At 41.1% G+C, this 21,718-nt stretch overlaps 2 protein-coding genes and 1 long non-coding RNA gene across 3 annotated transcripts in view; 1 reads left to right on the top strand and 2 right to left on the bottom strand.

Moving 5' to 3' along the window:
• The window catches only part of MCPH1 (microcephalin 1), a 108,112-nt gene that overhangs the window by 13,033 nt on the left and 73,361 nt on the right, over positions 1-21,718 (top strand). Inside the window, exons 7-10 of the mRNA XM_082216293.1 lie at positions 3,813-3,922; positions 5,376-5,413; positions 7,216-7,378; positions 12,892-12,969. Coding sequence (XP_082072419.1) covers positions 3,813-3,922; positions 5,376-5,413; positions 7,216-7,378; positions 12,892-12,969 — 389 coding nt within the window. The remainder of the gene's footprint in view (positions 1-3,812; positions 3,923-5,375; positions 5,414-7,215; positions 7,379-12,891; positions 12,970-21,718) is intronic.
• LOC309528356 lies at positions 10,390-12,880 on the bottom strand. The gene is made up of 2 exons (XR_014217703.1): positions 11,031-12,880; positions 10,390-10,945 (listed from the first exon to the last, which is right to left on the bottom strand). It is a non-coding gene; the product is annotated as an uncharacterized lncRNA (long non-coding RNA).
• Positions 13,449-21,718, bottom strand: part of ANGPT2 (angiopoietin 2) — a 47,376-nt gene continuing 39,106 nt past the window's right edge. The window contains exons 6-9 of the mRNA XM_082215588.1: positions 20,914-21,015; positions 20,100-20,266; positions 16,793-16,923; positions 13,449-14,315 (exon numbers count right to left, since the gene is read on the bottom strand). Coding sequence (XP_082071714.1) covers positions 14,155-14,315; positions 16,793-16,923; positions 20,100-20,266; positions 20,914-21,015 — 561 coding nt within the window. The 3' untranslated portion in view covers positions 13,449-14,154. The remainder of the gene's footprint in view (positions 14,316-16,792; positions 16,924-20,099; positions 20,267-20,913; positions 21,016-21,718) is intronic.

Here is a 21,718-nt window from a genome sequence, read left to right on the forward strand (position 1 = left end):
GAAAATGAATCATATGCGGTTACATGTGTTTTTGTGAATTGAATTTTTAAAAAGAACCCCTGAACAGAATTATTACGGAATAAAAATGTATGTATATGATTATTAAAAATGTGGCATATGTAATTAATACAATTTCAGATTTTCAGCAAAAATTACTTGATTCTCAAAGCAGGTTTATCTATTGCTTTTGTCTCTCAGTTTCTGTGATGTAGATAGTGATTTAAGAATGTACTAAATGTAAAATAATTCATTTATTCTAGTAAAGAACAAGCTTTTTTTTAAAAAAAAGTCAGTGTCTTCTATTTATTACAAGTGTTGTTCAGTTCAGTGGGTCTTGCTCCCAAGTATGTTTATATGGGATTGCCAGTTTAAGAAGTATACTTCACTGGCGCTAGTGGAATTTACTTCTGAGAAAACTTGCTCAGGCTATAATGAGAGATTGCTTTACATGTATTCTAAGTAAACCTCATTGTGTTGATTTCTGAAGTCAACGATCAGCCAGAATTCAAATCTCACATTTGGAGTGAATAATTTGATGATTGCATGGAGAAAATAACAACCCTGCCTTCCTCTTAATGTCTAAACTGAATGCAAATTTTTCAGCAGTGATGTGCGGTAGAACAATGAATGGATGCCAATTGCAAATATAATACAGAACAGCTTTCAAAGTTACAGCTTTATTTGCTAAATTCAAGTTAAATAAACATGCTAAATAAACATTTGATCATTTGACCATACAATGAAACGCAACCAGTATTTCTTAGAGTTGGTTCACAAATGTATGTACAGGCCTTTCCTAATGATAATCTATTAGCATTGGAGCTACGGTGCAGCATTTTAATCCCATACTACTTAAGTAAAACCACAAGCTCCAGATTGTATGGGAGGGGTTTGTCCCACAGCCCCTCCTCGTGGGTATTTAACTCAGGCATGCATAGCTTAATAAACCAGAGCCCTCTGCATATAACCAGACACTTTCATGGATTCACCATGGCTCCATCACTTTGCTGCAGCTTTTTATACTAAATCAGATATCGCTTATATACAGGAGGGGAGTTTATTAGCTTTTTCAGGCAGCTCGGGGAACTATAGAAAGGTTGTTAATCATGTATGCATCTGCAGCTATTTGGATCTATGTCTGATGGTTCTCTTTGGGGTTACCATTGTCTTTGGCACCTTGAAGATGAGGAAATATTATATGGCATAAGCTTTTGCAGGCTGAGTCCCCTCAAACATATGCAAGTACAGGGTAGAAATCTTTCAGTCTTGTGAAAATATAGAAATGTCACTCAGATGTAAAAATAGTCTCGAGCCCACAAAAGCATGTGCCATAATTTGCTCAGTTTTAAGGTACAACAAGACTGTTGTTATATAACAGCAAACTAAAATCTCTACCCCTTTGGATATTGTTCAAAAATAAGTAATAAATCCATACCAAGTGCCATACTACTGCTATCAAATGCTGTTGATAAGTACTACTATTTCCACTATCCAGTGAAGCCTACCCTGCCTCATATTACAGCATCATTTATGTGCTAGAACTTCTAAATTGTGAATCTTCAACCATTTCAGACTCAGGATCCACATTTAACCTAAACATGCATTTGGGGACCTATTTCTTAATAGTTTACCATATATTTGAATGGTGTTAGTGCTTCTGCTGGGACCCACCTTGGATCAGGCCTGAAGACCAATATTTGAGATGATCTAAATCTCTCATATTTAGGGTTAACCTCCCATTCTGTCCTCGTTTCAAACTCACAAGGTGAATTTGAAAAACATTCATGGGGGTTGCACATGGAAGTTGCTATTTCAAGAATGAAGTGCAAAGTGAGTTTCTATTAGTAAAGCTTGGCTTTCTCTCTTCCTGCTCTACAAAGCCGCCCAAAAGCCTTGGTTCCTGAAAATTTTTTAGGGGAGAAACAACTGGAAATCGATGCTTGTAGCAATCCTCTTCATGCAACCCAGGACTTGACCATGTTCTGCATAATACCCAGCCTAGTTCCATTTTGAAAGATATATTTTCTACCACCCTGTATTACAAGACACTTAAAAAAACTTAATACTTCTCCAGTAAAGTATGCTAACTAGAAGCTTTCTCTGCTGGATGTCGAAGTTAAGTTTACAGTAGGCCCCGGTGATGTATTTGTAGACTCCTGAAAATGCATTAATGTATGTTCAGGGAGTTTCTATAACCGCTGATCACAAAGTCGTAAACATTTCACCTCAAATGATACAGTTTCCTGAATTAGTGGGCAACTGAATGCATGTACATTCATAATCTGCAAGGCTAAAAATTAAACTTGATATCTAGGCAATAAATACTATGGCCAGAATCCAAAGAATACAGGAGGAAAACAGTATACAGTATATGGATCTGGAGCTTACTCTAAAAGCGTCTTGCATCTTAGGAAGCATGAATCTGTATGGTTAAAAAATTTTTTTAGCAAAATAAGGTTTAGTACCCACAATCTGGCTCAAAAAAATTGACAAAGTAACTTTGTTTAGGGACTGGAACATCTTGAAGGAGACTTCAGTGGCATCAGTCTTTATCCTAATTGATGCAAACACAGATTTAATATCAGTAGCTCATAAACTTAACTTTTTTGCGAAGAGAAAAATGCATACAGTCGAAGTTCATATTTCATTTTTATCTAGTATCATCGGTGGTATTAAAAGATGACAGGTGTCTTGAATATCAGCTTTTCTTAAATATACCATTTGCATTGTGGAACACTTGAATTGTGGGTGAATATACAGGAAAATATATAGGGACACGAGTGGCGCTGTGGGTTAAACCACAGAGCCTAGGACTTGCCGATCAGAAGGCTGGCGGTTCGAATCCCTGCGATGGGGTGAGCTCCCATTGCTCGGTCCCTGCTCCGGCCAACCTAGCAGTTTGAAAGCGCGTCAAAGTGCAATTAGAGTCCGGCGGGAAGATAAACGGCGTTTCCATGCGTTGCTCTGGTTCACCAGAAGCAGCTTAGTCTTGCTGGCCACATGACCTGGAAGCTGTATGCTGGCTCCCTCGGCCAATAAAGCGAGATGAGCGCTGCAACCCCAGAGTCGGCCACGACTGGACCTAATGGTCAGGGGTCCCTTTACCTTTACCTGTACAGGAAAAAATAATATGGTAAAGTTCACAATTGCTTTATGAAAGTGTGTTTGTACTAAATGAATACTGTATATACCAAATAATGTCTATATAGCAAAGTAAAAGACAACATTAAGGCTGCAGTCCTGTGCACACTCACCTGGGAGTAAGTCCATATGAACTCAAAGGGGCTTACTTCTGAGTAGACAGAAATAGGATTGTACTGTAAACAATATAAATTATATTTAAATATAATTATCATTAATGACATTATTAAACTTGCCACATTTTAACCGACAACAATGGGTTCACCTATTTGTTTCAAATATTTTGTGCTGAAAATTGTAGACTGTATAGTTCCAAGATGAAAATAATTTACATAATATTGGGGAACCCCATATGTTTGGAGGGAGATCCAGGGTGGGATTCACCTAAGGAGTCCTGTCAATGGAAGCTCCTCCCCCCTCTGTGCACCCCTTCACCCCTTGAAATTGACTTGGGGGGTGGGAGAACCCCCAGAACAGCATGGGGGGGTGGTTCTTTGAAAGGCTGGTGCAAACGGAAAGTTTGTAATAGCATGGCATTTAATTCTACACAGCTTGAAAGAGTCCACCAGTCACATTTTGAAAAATGTCCATTCTACAAAAATTGTGCTGCATCTAATCTTACTCCTTTTTCCAGATTATTTACTGCTGTTTTGAATGACCTTGGTTTCTAGGTGGTGACAATTTGTCCATGGATGAAGTCAAAGATGGTTCGTGTGAATTTTTGTGTGACCAAGTGAATGAGCCTAGTGAGAAATTAATGAGTACCGGGAGACACAAAAAGGTGAGTGTGCCTGGTCAGAATATCAAGGAACACATACAGTATGCATGGAAATAGGCATATAGGAAGTGCATTATAGGGATACAGCTCTGGAGAAAGACTTCCTTCCATGTCTGGCATTCTTAAATCACCCATCCATCTAATCTTTGCCTTGCTGGGGGGGGCGGGGGGGAGAGGTGCCAGTATTGTTCCTGTCTTCCCTGCCCTCTCCACGGTGAGCTTTAGCATGAGGGGCAAGGGGGACTAAATCACGGAATCAACAGCAAGGCTTTTTATGATTAAGCCTGATCAGTGGGGCATGCAGCAAAATGTTTCCGTGTATTCCTACGGAAGTGTTCCTGCTCAGAGTTCCAGAAAGCCATTCCTTCCAAACAGAACGTGGATTCTGCTCTGCCCCCGACTTTGTTTTTCTGAGTTTCCTTTTCAATTGAAACTCAACATTTCATAGCTATGGCACGGCACATACGTATCCTCATAAGGCTGTTTCTTGTTGGGGGGCTGGGGGGAGCGTTGCCTCCTAATTGAGGAAATATATATCATTATATTTCATGGTTCCCTCAAGCAGGGCAATACCTCCCTCTTTTCTCTTTGGTGGCCCCATTTTGGCTCTCAACTCCTTGACTTTGTTATTGTGGGGATCGATGCTTAATGGCTCTTAAATTTGGTTTGAAAAGCATTCTGCCTTGATGTATTTTATTATGTTCCTTTTAATGGCTTTATTAAGTTGCCTTGGAAACATTTCATTTTGAAGGGTATCAATGGATAATTTTCCAACTCTACAATTCTATTCTATTATTTTATCTGTCTAGATAGATAGATAGATAGATAGATAGGTGAAGGGACCCCTGTCCGTTAAGTCCAGTCGCAGACAGCACTGCTCTCTCTCCATCAGTGCATGCTGTGGCCGTGACCCCTGCTGACCAACAAAGCAGGAAATTCAGGACCATTCAGGAATTCCCCACCTGTGAATAAGTGCTATGCATACAGAATAGCTGCAGAATGACCACCAAACTCAGAGCTTGACAGGGTGTGCCCAAGCATGTGCATTGGCAGCAGGAGTGTAAAGCTAGCCAGCTTGATCCCACAACCCCGTCCTGTGTCCTTTCAGTGTATACGAGCAATGAAGGGTGGGATGAATTCCCTCTACTGTGTGTATGATGCTATGTTGACTCCAAATGGCCACAGATTTGATTAGAAAAGACTTGCTTGAGCATGGCCCAGCACTCAACCTTTCCCAACAGAGGCTACGTGAACAGAAACAAAATAAAATCTTGCTTTTACTGGATACTTCTGGCATAACCTCCATATATTGTACTATATAACCAGTAAGGGGAAACTTTAATCTTCATATGATTTACATCTTTATGTCTTCAGTGGAAGGTTGATAACTACAACTCTGGGTGGAAATGTCTCATACTTGTTTGACATGCTCTTCTTTCCTTCCTTAACCCTGTAGCCATCAAGAACATTGGTCATGACAAGCATGCCTTCTGAGTAAGTACTAGATATTTTGATGACATTCCTGCCTGCGTATATCTTGGTTTGTAGACCCAGGCAGGTGTTACAAGCCAGTGAAGTGTAAACATGTGAGGCGGGTCAGTGGAACGCTAGTTCCTCTTACCTTCCATCACACTCAACTTATGGATGGTGATTTTGTGAAGAGGGGAGCTTCTGGTATCTGTGGAAGCTCCACACCTCTTTTGGAACACTGAAAGAAATGAGGGTTCCCAAATGGGGGGAAGAATGTTTTCAAACCTTTGCAAATACAGGAAGCTCCCCTCTTCACACAGCCATCCTCTATAGGTTGAAGGTGACTGGGACGGTGATGGAAGGGGGCAGAGCTAGTGCACTTGTCCTTGCTGTCCTTCGCATAGTTACTCTTCATCGGATCATAATGGCAGCATTATAGAACTAGTATTACAGAGACATCACCTTGCCAACAAAGGTCCATATAGTTAAAGCCATGGTTTTCCCAGTAGTGATGTATGGAAGTGAGAGCTGGACCATAAAGAAGGCTGATCGCCGAAGAATTGGTGCTTTTGAATTATGGAGCTGGAGGAGACTCTTGAGAGTCACATGGACTGCAAGCAGATCAAACCTATCCATTCTGAAGGAAATCAGCCCTGAGTGCTCACTGGAAGGACAGATCCTGAAGCTGAGGCTCCAATACTTTGGCCACCTCATGAGAAGAGAAGACTCCCTGGAAAAGACCCTGATGCTGGGAAAGATTGAGGGCACAAGGAGAAGGGGACGACAGAGGACGAGATGGTTGGACAGTGTTCTTGAAACTACGAACATAAGTTTGACCAAGCTGTGGGAGGTTGTGGAAGACAGGAGTGCCTGGCGTGCTCTGGTCCATGGGGTCACGAAGAGTCGGACACGATTAAACGACTAAACAACAAATTACAGGGCTATGTAACTTAAATGGCAAGGTTTGGTTGACTACAGTAGGAATAACAGGGCAGCATTCAACTAAACAGTTTTGCTAGCAGAAGCACCAGAGAACTACTTCTTCCCTGGATCCTCTGGAACAGATTCACAAGGCGTCTGGGGAAGGGGTGGAGTTGCGTTATGCAACCAGAAATGCTTCTGCTAGTGGAATTGTTTAGCTGGATACCATGTATAGAGTTGAGCACACCAAGCTATAACTAGCAAAGCTACCGCTAGAAAATATAACATGTGATTAGAAAGTTGAAATTTAAGTATACACGGAGTCTAACTTTTGGTCTTTGGGCTCTGAGGTTTGCTGTAGTTTTCTTTTTTAAAAAAAAACACCATAACAAATCTATTTTAGTTACTTTTGTGCAACAGGTACTATAGAACCCATGCTATTTTCTAAGGGATGCTACAAATAAGCCAGATGTTGAGGGCAGCTGCCATAATATGTGGATACGCAGCAAGACTTCTCCACGTACTTAGCAAAGAGCATCTGACAAACTTGCACTTTCCATTCTGTCTAGTGGTGGTTTCTGAAATACTTTGCTTCTTAGGGATATATCTGTGAGTTTGTGTATGTAAACCCTAAAAATCATTGCCTATATGGAGAAACATATGTCAGTGAAGAAGCATGACTGGCGGTGCAACCTTCTGTATGTTTATGCAGCAGCCCCCAAACCTTACTTGTCCTTAAAGTTGCAGCCTAAGTCAAGACCAGCATATTTGTGCTGATGTTTTTTCAGTGCTTATGGATATGTAATGATATGCATTTAGCAATTTTTAAAAATCCACAATTTCAAAAATATTCTATGTAGCCATATTAACTTGTATTATGGACTTCTCTCCATCTCTCTTTGAAGGAAGCAGAATGTGGTTGTTCAGGTGGTGAAGAAGTTGGGAGGCTTTCTGTTTTCAGATGAAGTGCGTGACAATACAAGCCATGTGATTGCAGGGAGCTCCCGTCGTACTTTAAACATATTGATGGGAATTGCTCGCGGCTGTTGGATTCTATGTTACGAATGGGTAAGTAATATGGCTGACCATCCATTCATTGTTTCTTCTCTTTCCTTAACTATTTGATATTTTTAGCTACTTCTAAATGAACACATAATCCTCCATTGCGTGAAATGTTTCAGGTGTGCTGATGATCAGGATAGCTTCAGGTTTTGCAACAGTCATACATAAGGCAATCAATACAAACTTCTGAACTTCAGCACTGTTATTTCCACATTTCTTTTGCATTCTGTTAATGTACAATGTTCCCATTGAGAGTTTCGTTTCCCCCAAAGCAAACCCAAACTGCAGGCATGGAGTTGGGGGTGGGTGGGTATTGGGAACACAGCAGAGATTGAAGGATTCAGGCCACTCTGCACCCCAAACCAAAGGGAAATTAATTTTAGGATGGATGTTTGTTTTCTGTTGTTAGTAAGTAATCAGGAAACAGAACTAAAGCAATAACTGATTCCACCCATATGGTGATGGATGACTGTTGCTAGATTATTACATTGGGGAGGAGCCCCTTGTGTGAGTAAAAGGGGCGAGGCCTCTAATTTCCACACACACACACACAGCTGCAGCTCTTTGTCGCATATCAATATCATGCATCATATCATATCATTCCTCCAACCCTCAGGACTGACTTTACAAGGGGAGAAGGGAGGTGAGAAAGCTCCATTGTACAAACAGATTTCTGCTTGCCATTTTCTGGATGCTATCCAGTACTACAACTTTTGCTGAACATCTGATGATGGTTTGGTGAACATTGAACTGAACATACATGTTAAACCAGGCTTCCTCAAACTCGGCCCTCCAGATGTTTTTGGCCTACAACTCCCATGATCCCTAGCTAGCAGGACCAGTGGTCAGGGATGGTGGGAATTGTAGTCTCAAAACATCTGGAGGGCTGCGTTTGAGGAAGCCTGTATTAAACCATGAGAATATGCTTAATTCATCTAGATTGGGGTGGGGAACCTCCAAATTTGACCCAGCACATGTGATGTCAGGTGCGGAGCAGGCTGGATCAGCTATGCAGTTAACTTCTCTATGGGAAACTCAACCATGCAGCTGGTCTTTCCAGAAAGCAGGAATGAAGTTGACATTAAAGCCTGAGGAGTCAACTTGCATGACCAAGTTCCCCTTGGGGAACTCGATTGTGCAGCTGATCCCTGCAGAAATCAGCTTTGCTAGCCCTATGCTTGGCACAGGAAGACATCAGGCTAGCAAAGGCTCTTGGGAACTGCAGTACTACTGACTGTTGGGCACTTGGAAAGTGCTGCACAAGGGATTTTGTCAGATGGATGGGTGTCAATCCTCTGGCATCATAATGGCATGAGGTAATTGACAGGTGGGTCATCCTGCTCACTCGTCAAAGTTGGCCCACAAGGTTGGGACAGATAGGGATCTGGCCTGCTAGGCCAAAAGATTCCCCACCTCAATCTAGATTTTCAATTCACTGTATAGGAGTTGCTTTCAGCATTAAATCAGCCTACAAATAAACTCCAGAAATAACAGCAAGGGGTTTACAGTGGTGCCTCGCAAGACGAAAAGAATCCGTTCTGTGATTCTCTTCGTCTAGCGGTTTTTTCGTCTTGCGAAGCAAGCCCATTGACGGATTAGCGCTATTAGCAGCTTTTAGCGGCTTTTAGCGGCTTATCTGCTGATCGGATCAGCTGATAAGCGGCTTAGCGGCTTAGAAAAAGGGGGGGAAGGAAAAAAAACCAGTAGGAACTCGCAAGACATTGTCGTCTTGCGAAGCAAGCCCATAGGAGATTCGTTTTGCGAAGCACCTCCAAAACGGAAAACTCTTTCGTCTAGCGAGTTTTCAGTCTTGCGAGGCATTCGTCTTGCAGGGCACCACTGTACATATATTTTCTACATTATTTTAAAATCTAATGGGATAAAACACAGACATTCAAAAGTATGGTAAACTAGTATTCAAACTCTACATAGTTATTTTAAGAAAAATAGATTATAAGCAAAAGGCAACTGAAGCCCCACTGTCCCAGGATTGGGAAGGAATCAAACACAGCTGCAGAAACAGGAAGTTATTTAATGCCAGGGGATTTCTGTGCCAGATGGATCATATTTTCTGAAACCATGTTGAAATAAATGATATCTGGCTAGATGTTTCTGAATCAGGCCTTTAAATACAACCAATATAGGTATGGCCTGCAATTGTACATTAATAAGTACTTTTAAACTAAAACTTTTACACAACTTGTTCTTTGAAGATTTGAACTGCATTGTCTAATGTTTGCTTTCTGTTTTCCCCTATTTGGTGTTACGTTAGCCATACCGGAATCTCTTGAAATGTTATATTTCACAAGTATCTTCTTTTCTCAGTGATGGTCTTTCCATTAGCAACATTCAAAGTGACCTGGATAACTTGTGTGTCATGTGTACTGTGCATTGCAAACTTCTCAGATAAAATAATCTGGTATTTGAGTAGGACAAACTGGAAGAGCCCTTGAGGTCCAGGAACAGGAAAAAAAAGAAAAGAATGGGGGGGGTTGAGCCTGGGAAAAGCTCCAAGAATTTGGTGATGGAGCCAGTATTTAATTTCACTTTCTCTTTATTTCTGCTTGTTGTGTGTGAACCGGGGATTGTAGTTTATCACAAATGCCGGCTTAATTAAACAAGTCTGCTTCATAACCCATGGTTTAAAGTTAGCATATTTTGAAATGGACAAGAGTTTGAGACTAACCCAAGGTCTTTGGTTTATATGCAGAGAAAGTCACTTTGAATGTTAGCAAAGTCACCCTATCCACTCAGGAAAACAAGATGGGTGTGCAGAAAGCAGAAGATTCACTCAGGCATTTTGCCTAGCACTAAAACATGGTTTATTGCTTTGTTTGAAACGGTCCATTATTACTCCAAGAGCTTTCAGAGACAATTGAGAGGCCTTCATTCAACCATTAATGCTTCTGAGCCACAACCCCTTTGTTGATTTAAGAAGGATTACCATGAGTTGGCAAAGATTTGGCAAGTCACCGGATGCTGTTAGCAATGTTCTTCCCTCACTTACCAGACAATAATTGCATTAAATATTTTATTGGTGAAAATTTGTGACAGAACACATCCCAGTCTTTTTCTTAAATAGAAGCTAGTGGCGGAAGTGACACACATAACAGAGGATGTCATATTGTTCCTGTGGAAAAAGTCATTGAACCGTTTTCAACTGCACTTGTTTTGATCTTTTGTTCAGCTCTCTTTGTAATGGCCCTTCCGGGTATGGGCATGTTAAATCATTGTTATGAACACCCCAGCTGCTGACCACTGATCTAACAATGAATGGCTTTGATTTTTGCTGTCTGTTTTATTGTTTCACACATTATCTAATTTTGCATAGCACCGAGAGACAGAAATTGCCAGTGGAGTTAGCTACTGTAATTACAGTCAAGTTACAGCTGAGGAAGGATGGCCAGTTGGTGCAAGGAAGCCTAAACTATTTGTTCATATCCTTGCACGTGTGTCCTATGTAGTGTGGGAGCCGAGAATACATATTTTTAAAAAACTTAAGTTTTATTAAATGTTCATAACTTGAGACAGTTTTGAATTGCTGCAGATTGCCGAAATAAATCAACAACTGTGCTTTGCATCCAAAACCTTTTTCTAACCAGATTGCCAAATAAAAGAAGCAATAAACTTGGTAAATATACTTGTATCCAAAGATCACCAGCTACAAGTGGGTGACTTTTTAGGGCCAAAAAAGCCATGCACAAAGGAGGTTTTCTGACTTCCACCAGGTCTTTCCCACAGTTATAGGCTGCTGAACCACAAACATGCTATCCAGGGGAGCCACTCACGCATCTAAGGAACACAAATTTGGTAGATGCTTGGGTCTGTAGCAAGAAAGTAGATTTTTACTCGCAGTTAATGCTGCACAGATAAAAGTCACTGTTCCTCTCTACTTCTCTGTCTCATGGGACTAGTGGCATAGTTGCAATGTATGCCACTAAGTAGTGGCATAGTTGCAAGCCGATATAAGACGTATTTGAATTTTTCATCAGATCTGTTCAAAACAGCCAAGCAAACTTGGTTTCTATGCTACATTGTTTTCCAGCTCAATCCTACATCAACCATGTTACAGCCCAATCATAACCATGTCTACTGTGAAGTAAATCCTACTGATTTCAATGGGGCTTGCTCCCACATAAGTGGGTATAGCACTGCAGCCTTAGTCAGCAGCAAAAGCAGCAAGGGGTTGTGTGGCACCTTTAGCTTTCATGATCATCCAGTGCCATAATAAGACAGCATCTTATGACTGTAGTGCATGAAAAGCTATGCTGTGCTTCCTTTGTTGCCCTCTAAGTGCCACGAGACTCGTTTTTTAACATCAACTTTGGTATTCTCTTGCAGCGGTCCTCTTTGTGGAGGTACCTCACTTGCTGAAGTACAATTGGCGCTAATCTTGTTTACCTCAAGCCTTTGGCTTAGTTTGATGGAGTTCAATTCCACAGTTGTAGCTTAGTTTTAAGAAAGTTTGGAGTTGCCTATGACTACGGGTGACGCTGTGGTATAAATCACAGAGTCTTGGGCTTGCCAATTGGAAGGTCGGTGGTCCAAATCCCCACGATGGGGTGAGCTCCCGTTGCTCATTCCTGCCAACCTAGCAGTTCGAAAGCACACCAGCACAAGTAGATAAATAGGTACCGCTCTGGTGGGAAGGTAAATGCCATTTCCGTGCGCTGCTCTGGTTTTGCCAGAAGCGGCTTAGTCATGCTGACCACATGACCCGGAAAAACTGTCTGCGGACAAACGTCATCTCCCTCGGCCAGTAAAGCGAGATGAGCGCTGCAACCCCAGAGTCGTTCGTGACTGGGCTTAACTGTCAAGGGTCCTTTACCTTTTTATGACTACTTTAAGTGTGGTGTTTTATCTGTTTGATAGTGTGAAGGTATTGTTTTAACCCCTTATGCTGTAGCCCACCCGGAGATCATGAATGAACAGTGTGCTAGAAAAGAAATAAGTAGAGCTTGGGCTCAATGGCCGGGATCCGAAGACGTGAGCAGTTGCTTTCCATTTTCAAAAGAGCACTGAAGTTGTGCTTCTTGAACAGCTGTTTGCCTTGTAATGCAGCAAATTTGCTTCTCAGACTGAGGGCACCTCAAAAGGAGTCTGTGATGCAGCATGGACATCTGTTTAAAGAGGGAGGAAAGAAAAGAAAAAAATGCCCCAAATCCCAAACACCTGAAATAACACTGTGGGTCCGACCCATATCTACAGACTTGGAAACCCTTAACCTTCATTGAGCTTTTCCATAGTGTTTTTCCTTGACTTTTAAGTTTTCATCTTGTCTTACTGCACTTACTATCACTTCTGAGAAACAGTTTAAGTAGACTAAAATTTATAGTGCCATGTTTTCTTCACCATGATACGTCTATATGTCTAATTGATGGCTTTCCAGAATCTGACATGGGGAGTAGAACCCCAATATAGTGCTGCCTGCTCAACTTCTGATTTATTTTATTTATGTATTCATAGAGACTACTCTTCAGTTTCTGAATACAACTAAATATAGTTTGATCTTTTCGTAGGTGTTGTGGTCTCTTGAATATGGCCACTGGATGTCTGAAGAACCCTATGAACTCTCTGTGGATTTCCCGGCAGCCCCAGTAAGTAATACATGATTTACTTTTTAACTTATTCAGAAATAAGTCAATTTTTTATCTTGGAATATGGATCAACAACAGAAGTGTGCTCACAATATATCCAATCAAATGGTGACAAAAAAATTTCTTCCCCTTTACCTTCTCTTGACAAAGGCCTTTCAAGTCATGTAAAATTTCTAATGAAACCGCCCCATTCACCAGACATGGGGCTGACAACATCCCTTATGGTGTGATTCCTAAGTGGAAATGTTGTGAAAAGGCTTTTGACAGGTGGGTGGGGGCAACCCTCCTGTCAATCATCTGTTATCAGAATGTCAACTTTCACCCGGGAAGCTGGTTTCGGTACCCCTGCTCTAATCCGTACTTAATTCTCAGAGAAAGCAGAAACAGTTTGCTGTTGTTTAAATGCATGCAAAATACCGAGAAATGTCCCAACTACTGGGTGTTATTTAAACATAAAGAACTAGGAAAGAAGAAAAGTGCAATTTTCCTACAAAATATATTTAACCACACAATATGTGTTGCAGGGCTATTCTGACTTTTAAAATACTGATGGAAATATCTGATATATTAAAAGGGGGAAATAGTTGTCTATTATTATATACTTGGTACTGGATGTAAAGCATAGAAATATTTTTTACAAATCCTTATTAAATATACTAGTATGGGCTACCAAATATCCCCAAATATGTGATTACAAATGGTAGGAATCAGACTACAGGAAGTAATTACAAAACAATGTGCTTATGTACATAATTACAACCATGGCATGAGATAGGAATAGGAATACAATAAAGATGACCAAATAAGTGTCCCTTGTTTTAAGGTAGTCATTAAAGTTCAGTAAAAGGGCATAAAGAATCACTTCGAAAGCTTAAGTAATTTCTGTTTATGATCTAGATGTATTTCACAGTTCCAGTTATGCACAAACACCTTAAGCTGGTTGGGAGTCCTTTTATTGTTCTCTTTTGCCAAATCATTATTGCATCAGATACCTCTTCTTGCTTGACATTTAATTGCGATGAAATTCAGTGGCTGTTGAAAACAAGCTGATTCCCGAAGGATATATGTGCATGTTATCCAGGCGGAAAAAACCCAGTTAAGTTGCATCTGTGGTCTTAAAATATTTGTCAAATATAGTATTTTGAAGTTATTTCAGTAGGCACTTCATACAAAGAGCAAATGTTTTTAGAAATCTGCTGGTCGGATCATCATAGTTGTGGCCTTGAGAGAGTAGCCTGCGCCTTTCCAGTAGTACCATTTAATTCCTTTAAATTTGTTTGTGTTCTGTCGCAATGGATAGTACAGGCCATTCAGATTGGAAGGACCGCATGCATCAAACCACCATCCTGTTTAAAAATATATAAATGAAAGGGAGTGTGAAAAAATAATAATAGATGCATTGCTTTCAAGTTGTTTATACAGATTCTCAGATTTTTTAATAAATCTTAAAATAATCACACGTACACAACATACTAGAATATATGTATATGTGTATATGTTATATACACGTATACACCTGGCACCTGCTGTTCTTGCTACTCTCATTCTAAGTAAGCTGAACAGGAACTGCTTTATATCAAAGGCATATATCTTAGTGCACAAGTTCAACATGATGTAGCCCTCTTGGCACTCATCCTGAGATCCTTGTGCTGGATCAAGTGCTTCAACAAACTGGATCAAATTTGATCGCCCCCTTTTAATTCTCTGCTCAGTCAACTTTAAAAGACCCACAAACACAAAAATCCCTGGACCTATTAGCAGGTTTCTTCTCTAGGGGCACCTTTCTTATAAACACTGTTGTTATACAAATTGATCCCAAACCATAGGGAATTATTTCAGGCACCCCAGAACCTGAAGCTTTCTTTTGCAAGAAAACCACAGCAGCTATCCTTTTCTTATGTGGAAAGTATTCATCCCTTCAGAGGAGGATGCCGTGCCTGCAAATTTTATCCGCTTCTGGGCAACAGAATCCCCTCTGTTGCCATTCTCTAGGTTTTATAGTTCCTAGATATATCTAAAAATGGTGAGTTTAAAAAATGAGCTGTTCTAGTGGCGCTAGTTACTTTTGCTGGGCCTGCACAGTTATTTCTAATTGTTATTACTATGCGTAATAGCAGTTGCTGCAGTGTTTACAGAGTGAAGTTCCTGTGGTAGGAACATAAGAACAGCTCTGCTGGATCAGACCAAAGGCCTATCCAGCTCAATATCCTGTTTCCCACAGTGGCCAACCACTTGCCTATGGGAATCCCACAAGCAGGATATGAGCTTTCCTACTGTTATGCCCCAGCAAATGGCATTCAGAAGTACCGTATTTTTCGCTCTATAGGGCGCACTTTTTCCCCTCCAAAAATGAAGGGGAAATGTTGTGTGCGTCCTATGGAGCGAATGCAGGGGGAAGGCAGGCAGGAAAAGCCCCCAAAAGCCGCACACAAGCTCCGCGCGGCTCTTGCGGGCTTTTCATCAGGAGGGACAAGGGACTGACGCGGCCAGTCAGTCCCTTCTCCCTCCTCGTAGAAAAGCCCACAGGAGCCACATGCTCCTTAAAGGGTGTGCGGCTCCTGTGGGCTTTTGCGGGAGGGGGGGTATTGCCATAGCCCCGCGACCCTCTCCCGGCTGGAGAGGTGGCGCGCGGCTATGGCAGCAGCCTCTCCGCTGCACGCCTTTCCGCTGCTCCCCGACCTGCTCTTTGGGGCTGGAGGTGGGCTTCCCCCCGGCAGCCCCAAAGAGCAGGTCGAAAGGAACCTGAAGCCTGGAGAGCGAAAGGGGTTGGTGCGCACCTGAAGGTGACTGAATGCACCTTGAACGGCACCTTGTTTTAGAAGGGGAAAACAAGGGAGGGAAATTCTCCCCCTCTCTGCACAGCACCTCCTGCCGCTTCGCTGAAGGGGCGCTGGGCAGAGAGGGGAAGAATTTTTTTTCTTCTTCTTCCCCCCCTATAAAACAAGGTGTGTCCTTTTGTCCGGTGCGTCCTATAGAGCGGAAAATACGGTATTTGCCTCTGATACTGGAGGTATCAGGAGGAATCCAGGAGTTCAAAAACGCTTAGAGCCCAGTAAGTGCCTGCATAGAGTTAACTGCAGCTGCACCAAGCACGCTGGAACGAAACGCTAAACTATAGTTTAGAGTTAGGAGAACTAGCCTAGCCTCCCCTGAGCTCATGCACTCTGCTCTCTTCCCCGTAGCCACAAGGAAGATGTTTTTTATTAGTAGTATTAACTGCAGCCGGTCCACATCGGGCAAGACTGCACAAACTTTTAGTCCAAATGCAGCCATTATCTAATTCTATGTTGCATCCCAAGGTCCGATTTAGCTATAGGTCACAGTACTTTGTACTCAGGTTTCGTCAGTTAACACTGTCATACTATTATTGTGACATTACACCGGTTCAAAAGGAAGGAAGAAAGTTGATAATTTGACTGTTCGCCATTTCCATATTTTCTTCACTTCCTCTGTCTGTCTGCATATCTGACTTGGACAAGCTACATTGCAGATTGCACCCTTGCAGTCATAAAGTCCTAGTGGTTGTATCTCAGTGTCCCAGGTATTTTGCTGCTGCGATGCAAAACCAGAACTTACTGCTGTTCTGTTGAGCACAGTCCTGGCAACTGAATGTGTCCACTTTTTGGTTAATCGGTTATGTGCTATTTATTCAAAAGTGAGCATCAAAATGGAAAAATGTGGAAGCCATCAAATTGCAACATTTCAGACTTTTCATGGTTTTGCTCAGATACCATGGCAAAATCTACTTTTATGGCTCGATTCAGCGCCAGCAGAAATAGGAAGAGTCTGAAAATAGGAAGTGAGCAGAAAATGCTACTCTTACCTCCTGTTAGCATTTGTGAGCATTTGCAGATGCATTTGTCATTGTCTGCATCCTTTGTGCTAAAACCATTTCCTGGTTGGCTTATGCTGCTTATTTTCCCTGCCGTCCCCGTAACTCCTTTAAGGTGGATCCTGTAGAAAAGCAAAATGGGAAACAAACGAATACATGCTGAAGCAATTGTGGTGGTGAAGTCTGTGCTGGAAAGGAAGCGTTTTCCAAGAAGTATCCTGTTCTGTTCTCCAGTTAATGATCTACTATGTGTCTTTTGCACACAGTATGCCAGGAACTTCTTGTCAACAAAATGTGTTGTTCTGGAAGAGAAATAGCCTTGTTTGCTCCTGAACTGTTGTACTAGATTAGCAAAAACAACAAAGAGGTTTGAATAGATATTAACTGTGACTGAATTACAGTCCAGAGCCTTCTGGAAGGACCACAGGTTCTCTGCTCGCGATCTAAAGCCAAAGAAAGTGTTTTTTCCTCTTCAAATTATAATTTTTGTATGCACATTCACATTGATGGAATTGCTTGACCTGTTGAAACATACAGTTCTTCAGCTGGGATATAACACTAGTGCTCTGGTGTTTTGGCACAGAAAGTATTCTTCCTTGCAGGTCCAAGTTGGAATTAGAAAGCTTACAATTTATATTCCTGCAAGAAGTGGTCTTATTTTTCAAAAGTTCTCAGCCCCCCACTGCTTCTCTTAAGACTCTAAAAGAAAGACACTGTTCAAGCCAATTGCTATATAACAGAGTCTATTTTTTATGCTAGCATTTATAAACATTTAAGACGTTATTCAGAAAGGAGTCTGATCTCTCTCAGAGCAATACAGAGAACCTGAAGGGGATGTATCCAAAGTTTGATAATTCAGTCTCATTGCCCTGATGAAGTGAAGGCCTTTGACATTTTCCTACGTGTCATTTGAAAATGTCTGTGAGTGCAAGCCAGCAAATGGCTACAGATATATAGCGTGGGAACATCGCCTCAGATTCAGCACTGAGCATTCAGATGACATACATCTGAAGCCATTTTCTGGCAACCATTCCACCTGTGCGTTTGAAAACATTTAATGTCTGACAAAGCCAGATCTACCAAATGCTTCCTGTATCATCATGGCTTATAGGTACAATACACCGAGCTTTAGAATATCTATGCACAACATATAATGACTGATGCTTGAACAACAGCAGTCAGTGAGGTCCGGATCAAGTCTCTCCATCTCCCAGTCGAGATTTACATATTTTCTTTTGGGGAAAGTGTGCACAGCTGAAATCACTAGACATGTAACTCTTGGTGGTACATGCAGCCTTTTTCAGGCTATATCTGTGCATGGATCATGTTCAGTGGATGGCTAGGGGAGACTGTCATTGCTAGTTTATGTTGGATTCCCTCAGCAGCTGCCATTTTATTTAATCTATATCAGTGTTTATTTTGGCTTTTTCTCAGCTGCTTTGCATTTCAAAGTTTTCAAAATGATAAGCAGAAACTGCTTTCAAGTAGTGTTGCTATATAGCTTCACCGTCAGGTTGACTATCAAAATAATCTATGTTTCGTAAGTGAAACATGTTTTCAAACACTACGTTTTGTGGCTCAAAAACTTGGTTGCATTTCAAAAGGACCTATATTTGCAGACAGCTATCTTGTTCTGTAGAAATTGCTTTTTAATAATGTGCATGGACAAGGGCAATGGCCCATTTTGCAAAAGTTACCTTTATAAAGATTATATTGCCTTGATTTTTAAAAAAATCCCTGCTGTAGAGCCTAACTATTTTCAGATGAGGAAATATTTATGTTGGAGGCAGAATGATATTTTGTTTCCTAATGAAGAAGAAACGAAAGCTTTCTTTAGGATGTTGCTGTGACCCACAGAATGCTTAAGTGGGCTGTACCTAAGTAAAAACTAATGTCCTTGCTAGTAAATCTTTCTTTGTACTTCGTTTTTTTAATATAAGCAGAGCCCTGCAGACTCTAGTCTGTCCAGCCCAGCACCCTGTTCTCAGTGTGCCCAGTCAGATGCCCTGGGGAAGCCTACATGCAAATGCATAAGCACAACGGCTGCCCAGCAACTGGCATTCAGAGGACATAGACATCATATCTAGTAGCCACTCATAGTCTTACACCACAAATTTGTTGCTGGGACAGCTCTTGGGTTGGATAATATGTTTTAAACGGTTCTAATTTTGCTTCCTCTGTTTTGTTTTTGTTGGGTTGGTGTTGGTTAAATGTTTAGTTGGGGTTGGCAGTGACTATAATTTGGGCATAACTGTAAACTGTTTATTGTTATTGTTGTTTTTACTTTCTTTTGATTTATTGGTTGGTTTGTTGCTGATATAGGATATTTTGTTTTTTAATGTTTTATGTTTTGTTGTGTTTTTATATGTGTTGTAAGCTGCCCAGATTGGCTGGGGAAACCCAGTCAGATGGGAGGGATATAAATTAAATTATTATTATTATTATTATTCATTTTTAAAGCCATCCATGTTGGTGTCCATATGATGGATGCAAACTCCATCGTTTAACTATGCTTTCTTTTATCTGTCCTGGCTCTTACTATTCAGCTCCATTGAATGACCTCAGGTTCTAGTTTTATAAGAGGGAAAACCTCTTGCTATCCAATTTCTCTACACTTAATCTATCGTGTCCTTTTTTTCTTTTTTTCTTAAAGCAAAATGGCCCAAATGTTGTAGCCTTTCCTCATAGAGGAGTCTCCCTAGTACCTTAATCATGTTGGTTCCCTTTTCTTGATCCTTTTCCAACTCTAAAACATCCCTTTTGAGGTGCAACGAATATTATAGAATGGTACATACTGTATGTACAATAAATTACCATGAATTCTTCATTGACTGTCAGAGCTAGTAAGGCAAAAGAAAAGATCCTATGGTGATCTGTACTCAGTGACTGATGCCCAAACAAGGTGTATCTTTTTCCCAAACTGGGAAGGCTTTGAGTTTAAGTGGAGGAATTGCTTGACGCTTCCTCCTGCCCATTTCTCCACTCAAAATGCCCTCTCGGCAGGTGGTTTTCCACCCACGGGGAATAGGCATGCTTCTATCTTCAAAACAATAAAAAGGAGCTTAGGGTTGCAATCCTATACATGCATACTGGGGAGTAATTTCTGTTGAGCTCAACAGGGCTTCCATCGGAAAGGCCATGTGTATAGGATTCTGCTGCATATTGCATTTCACCATTTCCCATTATCTTTCAAGTCAATATATTGGTTCCTTGTCAAATGGTTATAACATTAAAAAAACAAAGCAGCAATTAAGTTTATAGACGAGCAATGGTCTAGCTCTTTTCAGCGTTGACTTACCTGTATTTTAGTTCTTCGTTTGCAAGATAGAAATGTTCATATAAGGAATATGCTTCATTTGCTTCCCAGTCCTTCAACTGTATTCTAAGAACATACTGCTTCTGATTGGTTAGTTGGGAAACTAACTCATTGCCCAGCCAGTACTCCCCAGAAGGATTCCCAAATCCCTGTAATCCAAATTGGACATTTTAACTGTATTAGTTTTGTTTGACTCTGAAGTCAGCAGGTCACGCCATCCCAAAAAATAAAATGTTACGGTTGTCAATCTGTCATCACATAAAACACTTCGCAATGCCAAAATTTCTGGGTCTTTCTATTTTTTTGAGAAGTAGATTTCAACAAACGTAAACTTAGGAGTCTGGAAACAAAATGGAACTTTGTTCTTCCTAACTGTGGGGCAAAATGCCAGTGGAAATATCCATTAATTTTTTTTTAAAAAAAACACACACCACCATAAATTAAACATCACCGTGTTAATAGCCAATGTGTGGGCTAAAAATTCCTTTTTAAAACACAGATCCCTCTCATGCAGTAACATAAGGCAGGTAAGATTGCTCTAGTTTCACCCGAAGAAAACGCCTTATTACATAGATCTAAGTTTTATAATTCATGTTAAACATCCAGAGCTTAGCTACTGGGCCTATGGTTTGCCTGTAGAAGACCCTAGTTTCATCCTCCTGCCTTCTCTGGTTAAAAGGAACTTAGGTCCAGAGCTATGAAAGATCTTATAACCTCCAATTGCGTGGGTGACCTCAGTTATAATCAAAGCTATTCAGAAGTTAAATTGTTCAAGATTATGGCAGTTCTGCCTTACCGCTTTGTACTCCACCCACGTCCGGTCAAAGTCAACTTTGCCGTCTGAGCGTCGCTGAATAATCGTCCAACCTCCTCCGCTGGTCTCCATATCACAGTATGTCTGTCAGTACATACAAACATTGAAATTACTCACATTTCATTTGATTCATTCTATCTGATAGAAATTCTGGCAAAAAAAGCATTACTGTAAATGGGAGGAGGGAATAGGAAGACACTTACTCGCTCATTTCCATAGCATTTTTGTTGTTGTTGTATTAATAGCTTTTACTCCAACTTTTATTCCAAAGAGCTCAAGGTAGCGCATACATGGTTCTTCCCCCTCATCCTTTAATCCTCACAACCACCCTGTGAGGGAGGCTAGGCTGAGAGTCCCCGGTGAACTTCTATAACTAAAATGAGCTGCTTGCTATGCAAACGTTGTTACTTTAATCCAGCAAGATAGATAACAAGTATGAACTCAAGGATGCTGTGGAGGGAGAAAAACTGCCCTGAGCATGCAGGGGACAAGTCCAAAGTGCTCCTGCACTAGTAGTACACAAATAAACGGTCCCTGTCGTATCAATCGTTCATTTGAAAGTTCAAGGGGAATTGTTGCTTTCTACTTGCCGCCATTACTGGCAAGTAGAAAGCAACCAGTAGTGATGTATGGAAGTGAGAGCTGGACCATAAAGAAAGCTGATTGCCGAAGAATTGATGCTTTTGAATTATGGTGCTGGAGGAGACTCTTGAGAGTCCCATGGACTGCAAGAAGATCAAACCTCTCCATTCTGAAGGAAATCAGCCCTGAGTGCTCACTGGAAGGA

Source organism: Podarcis vaucheri (assembly GCF_965113315.1).
Source record: "Podarcis vaucheri genome assembly, chromosome: 3".
In the NCBI taxonomy this organism is placed as follows: domain Eukaryota; kingdom Metazoa; phylum Chordata; class Lepidosauria; order Squamata; family Lacertidae; genus Podarcis; species Podarcis vaucheri.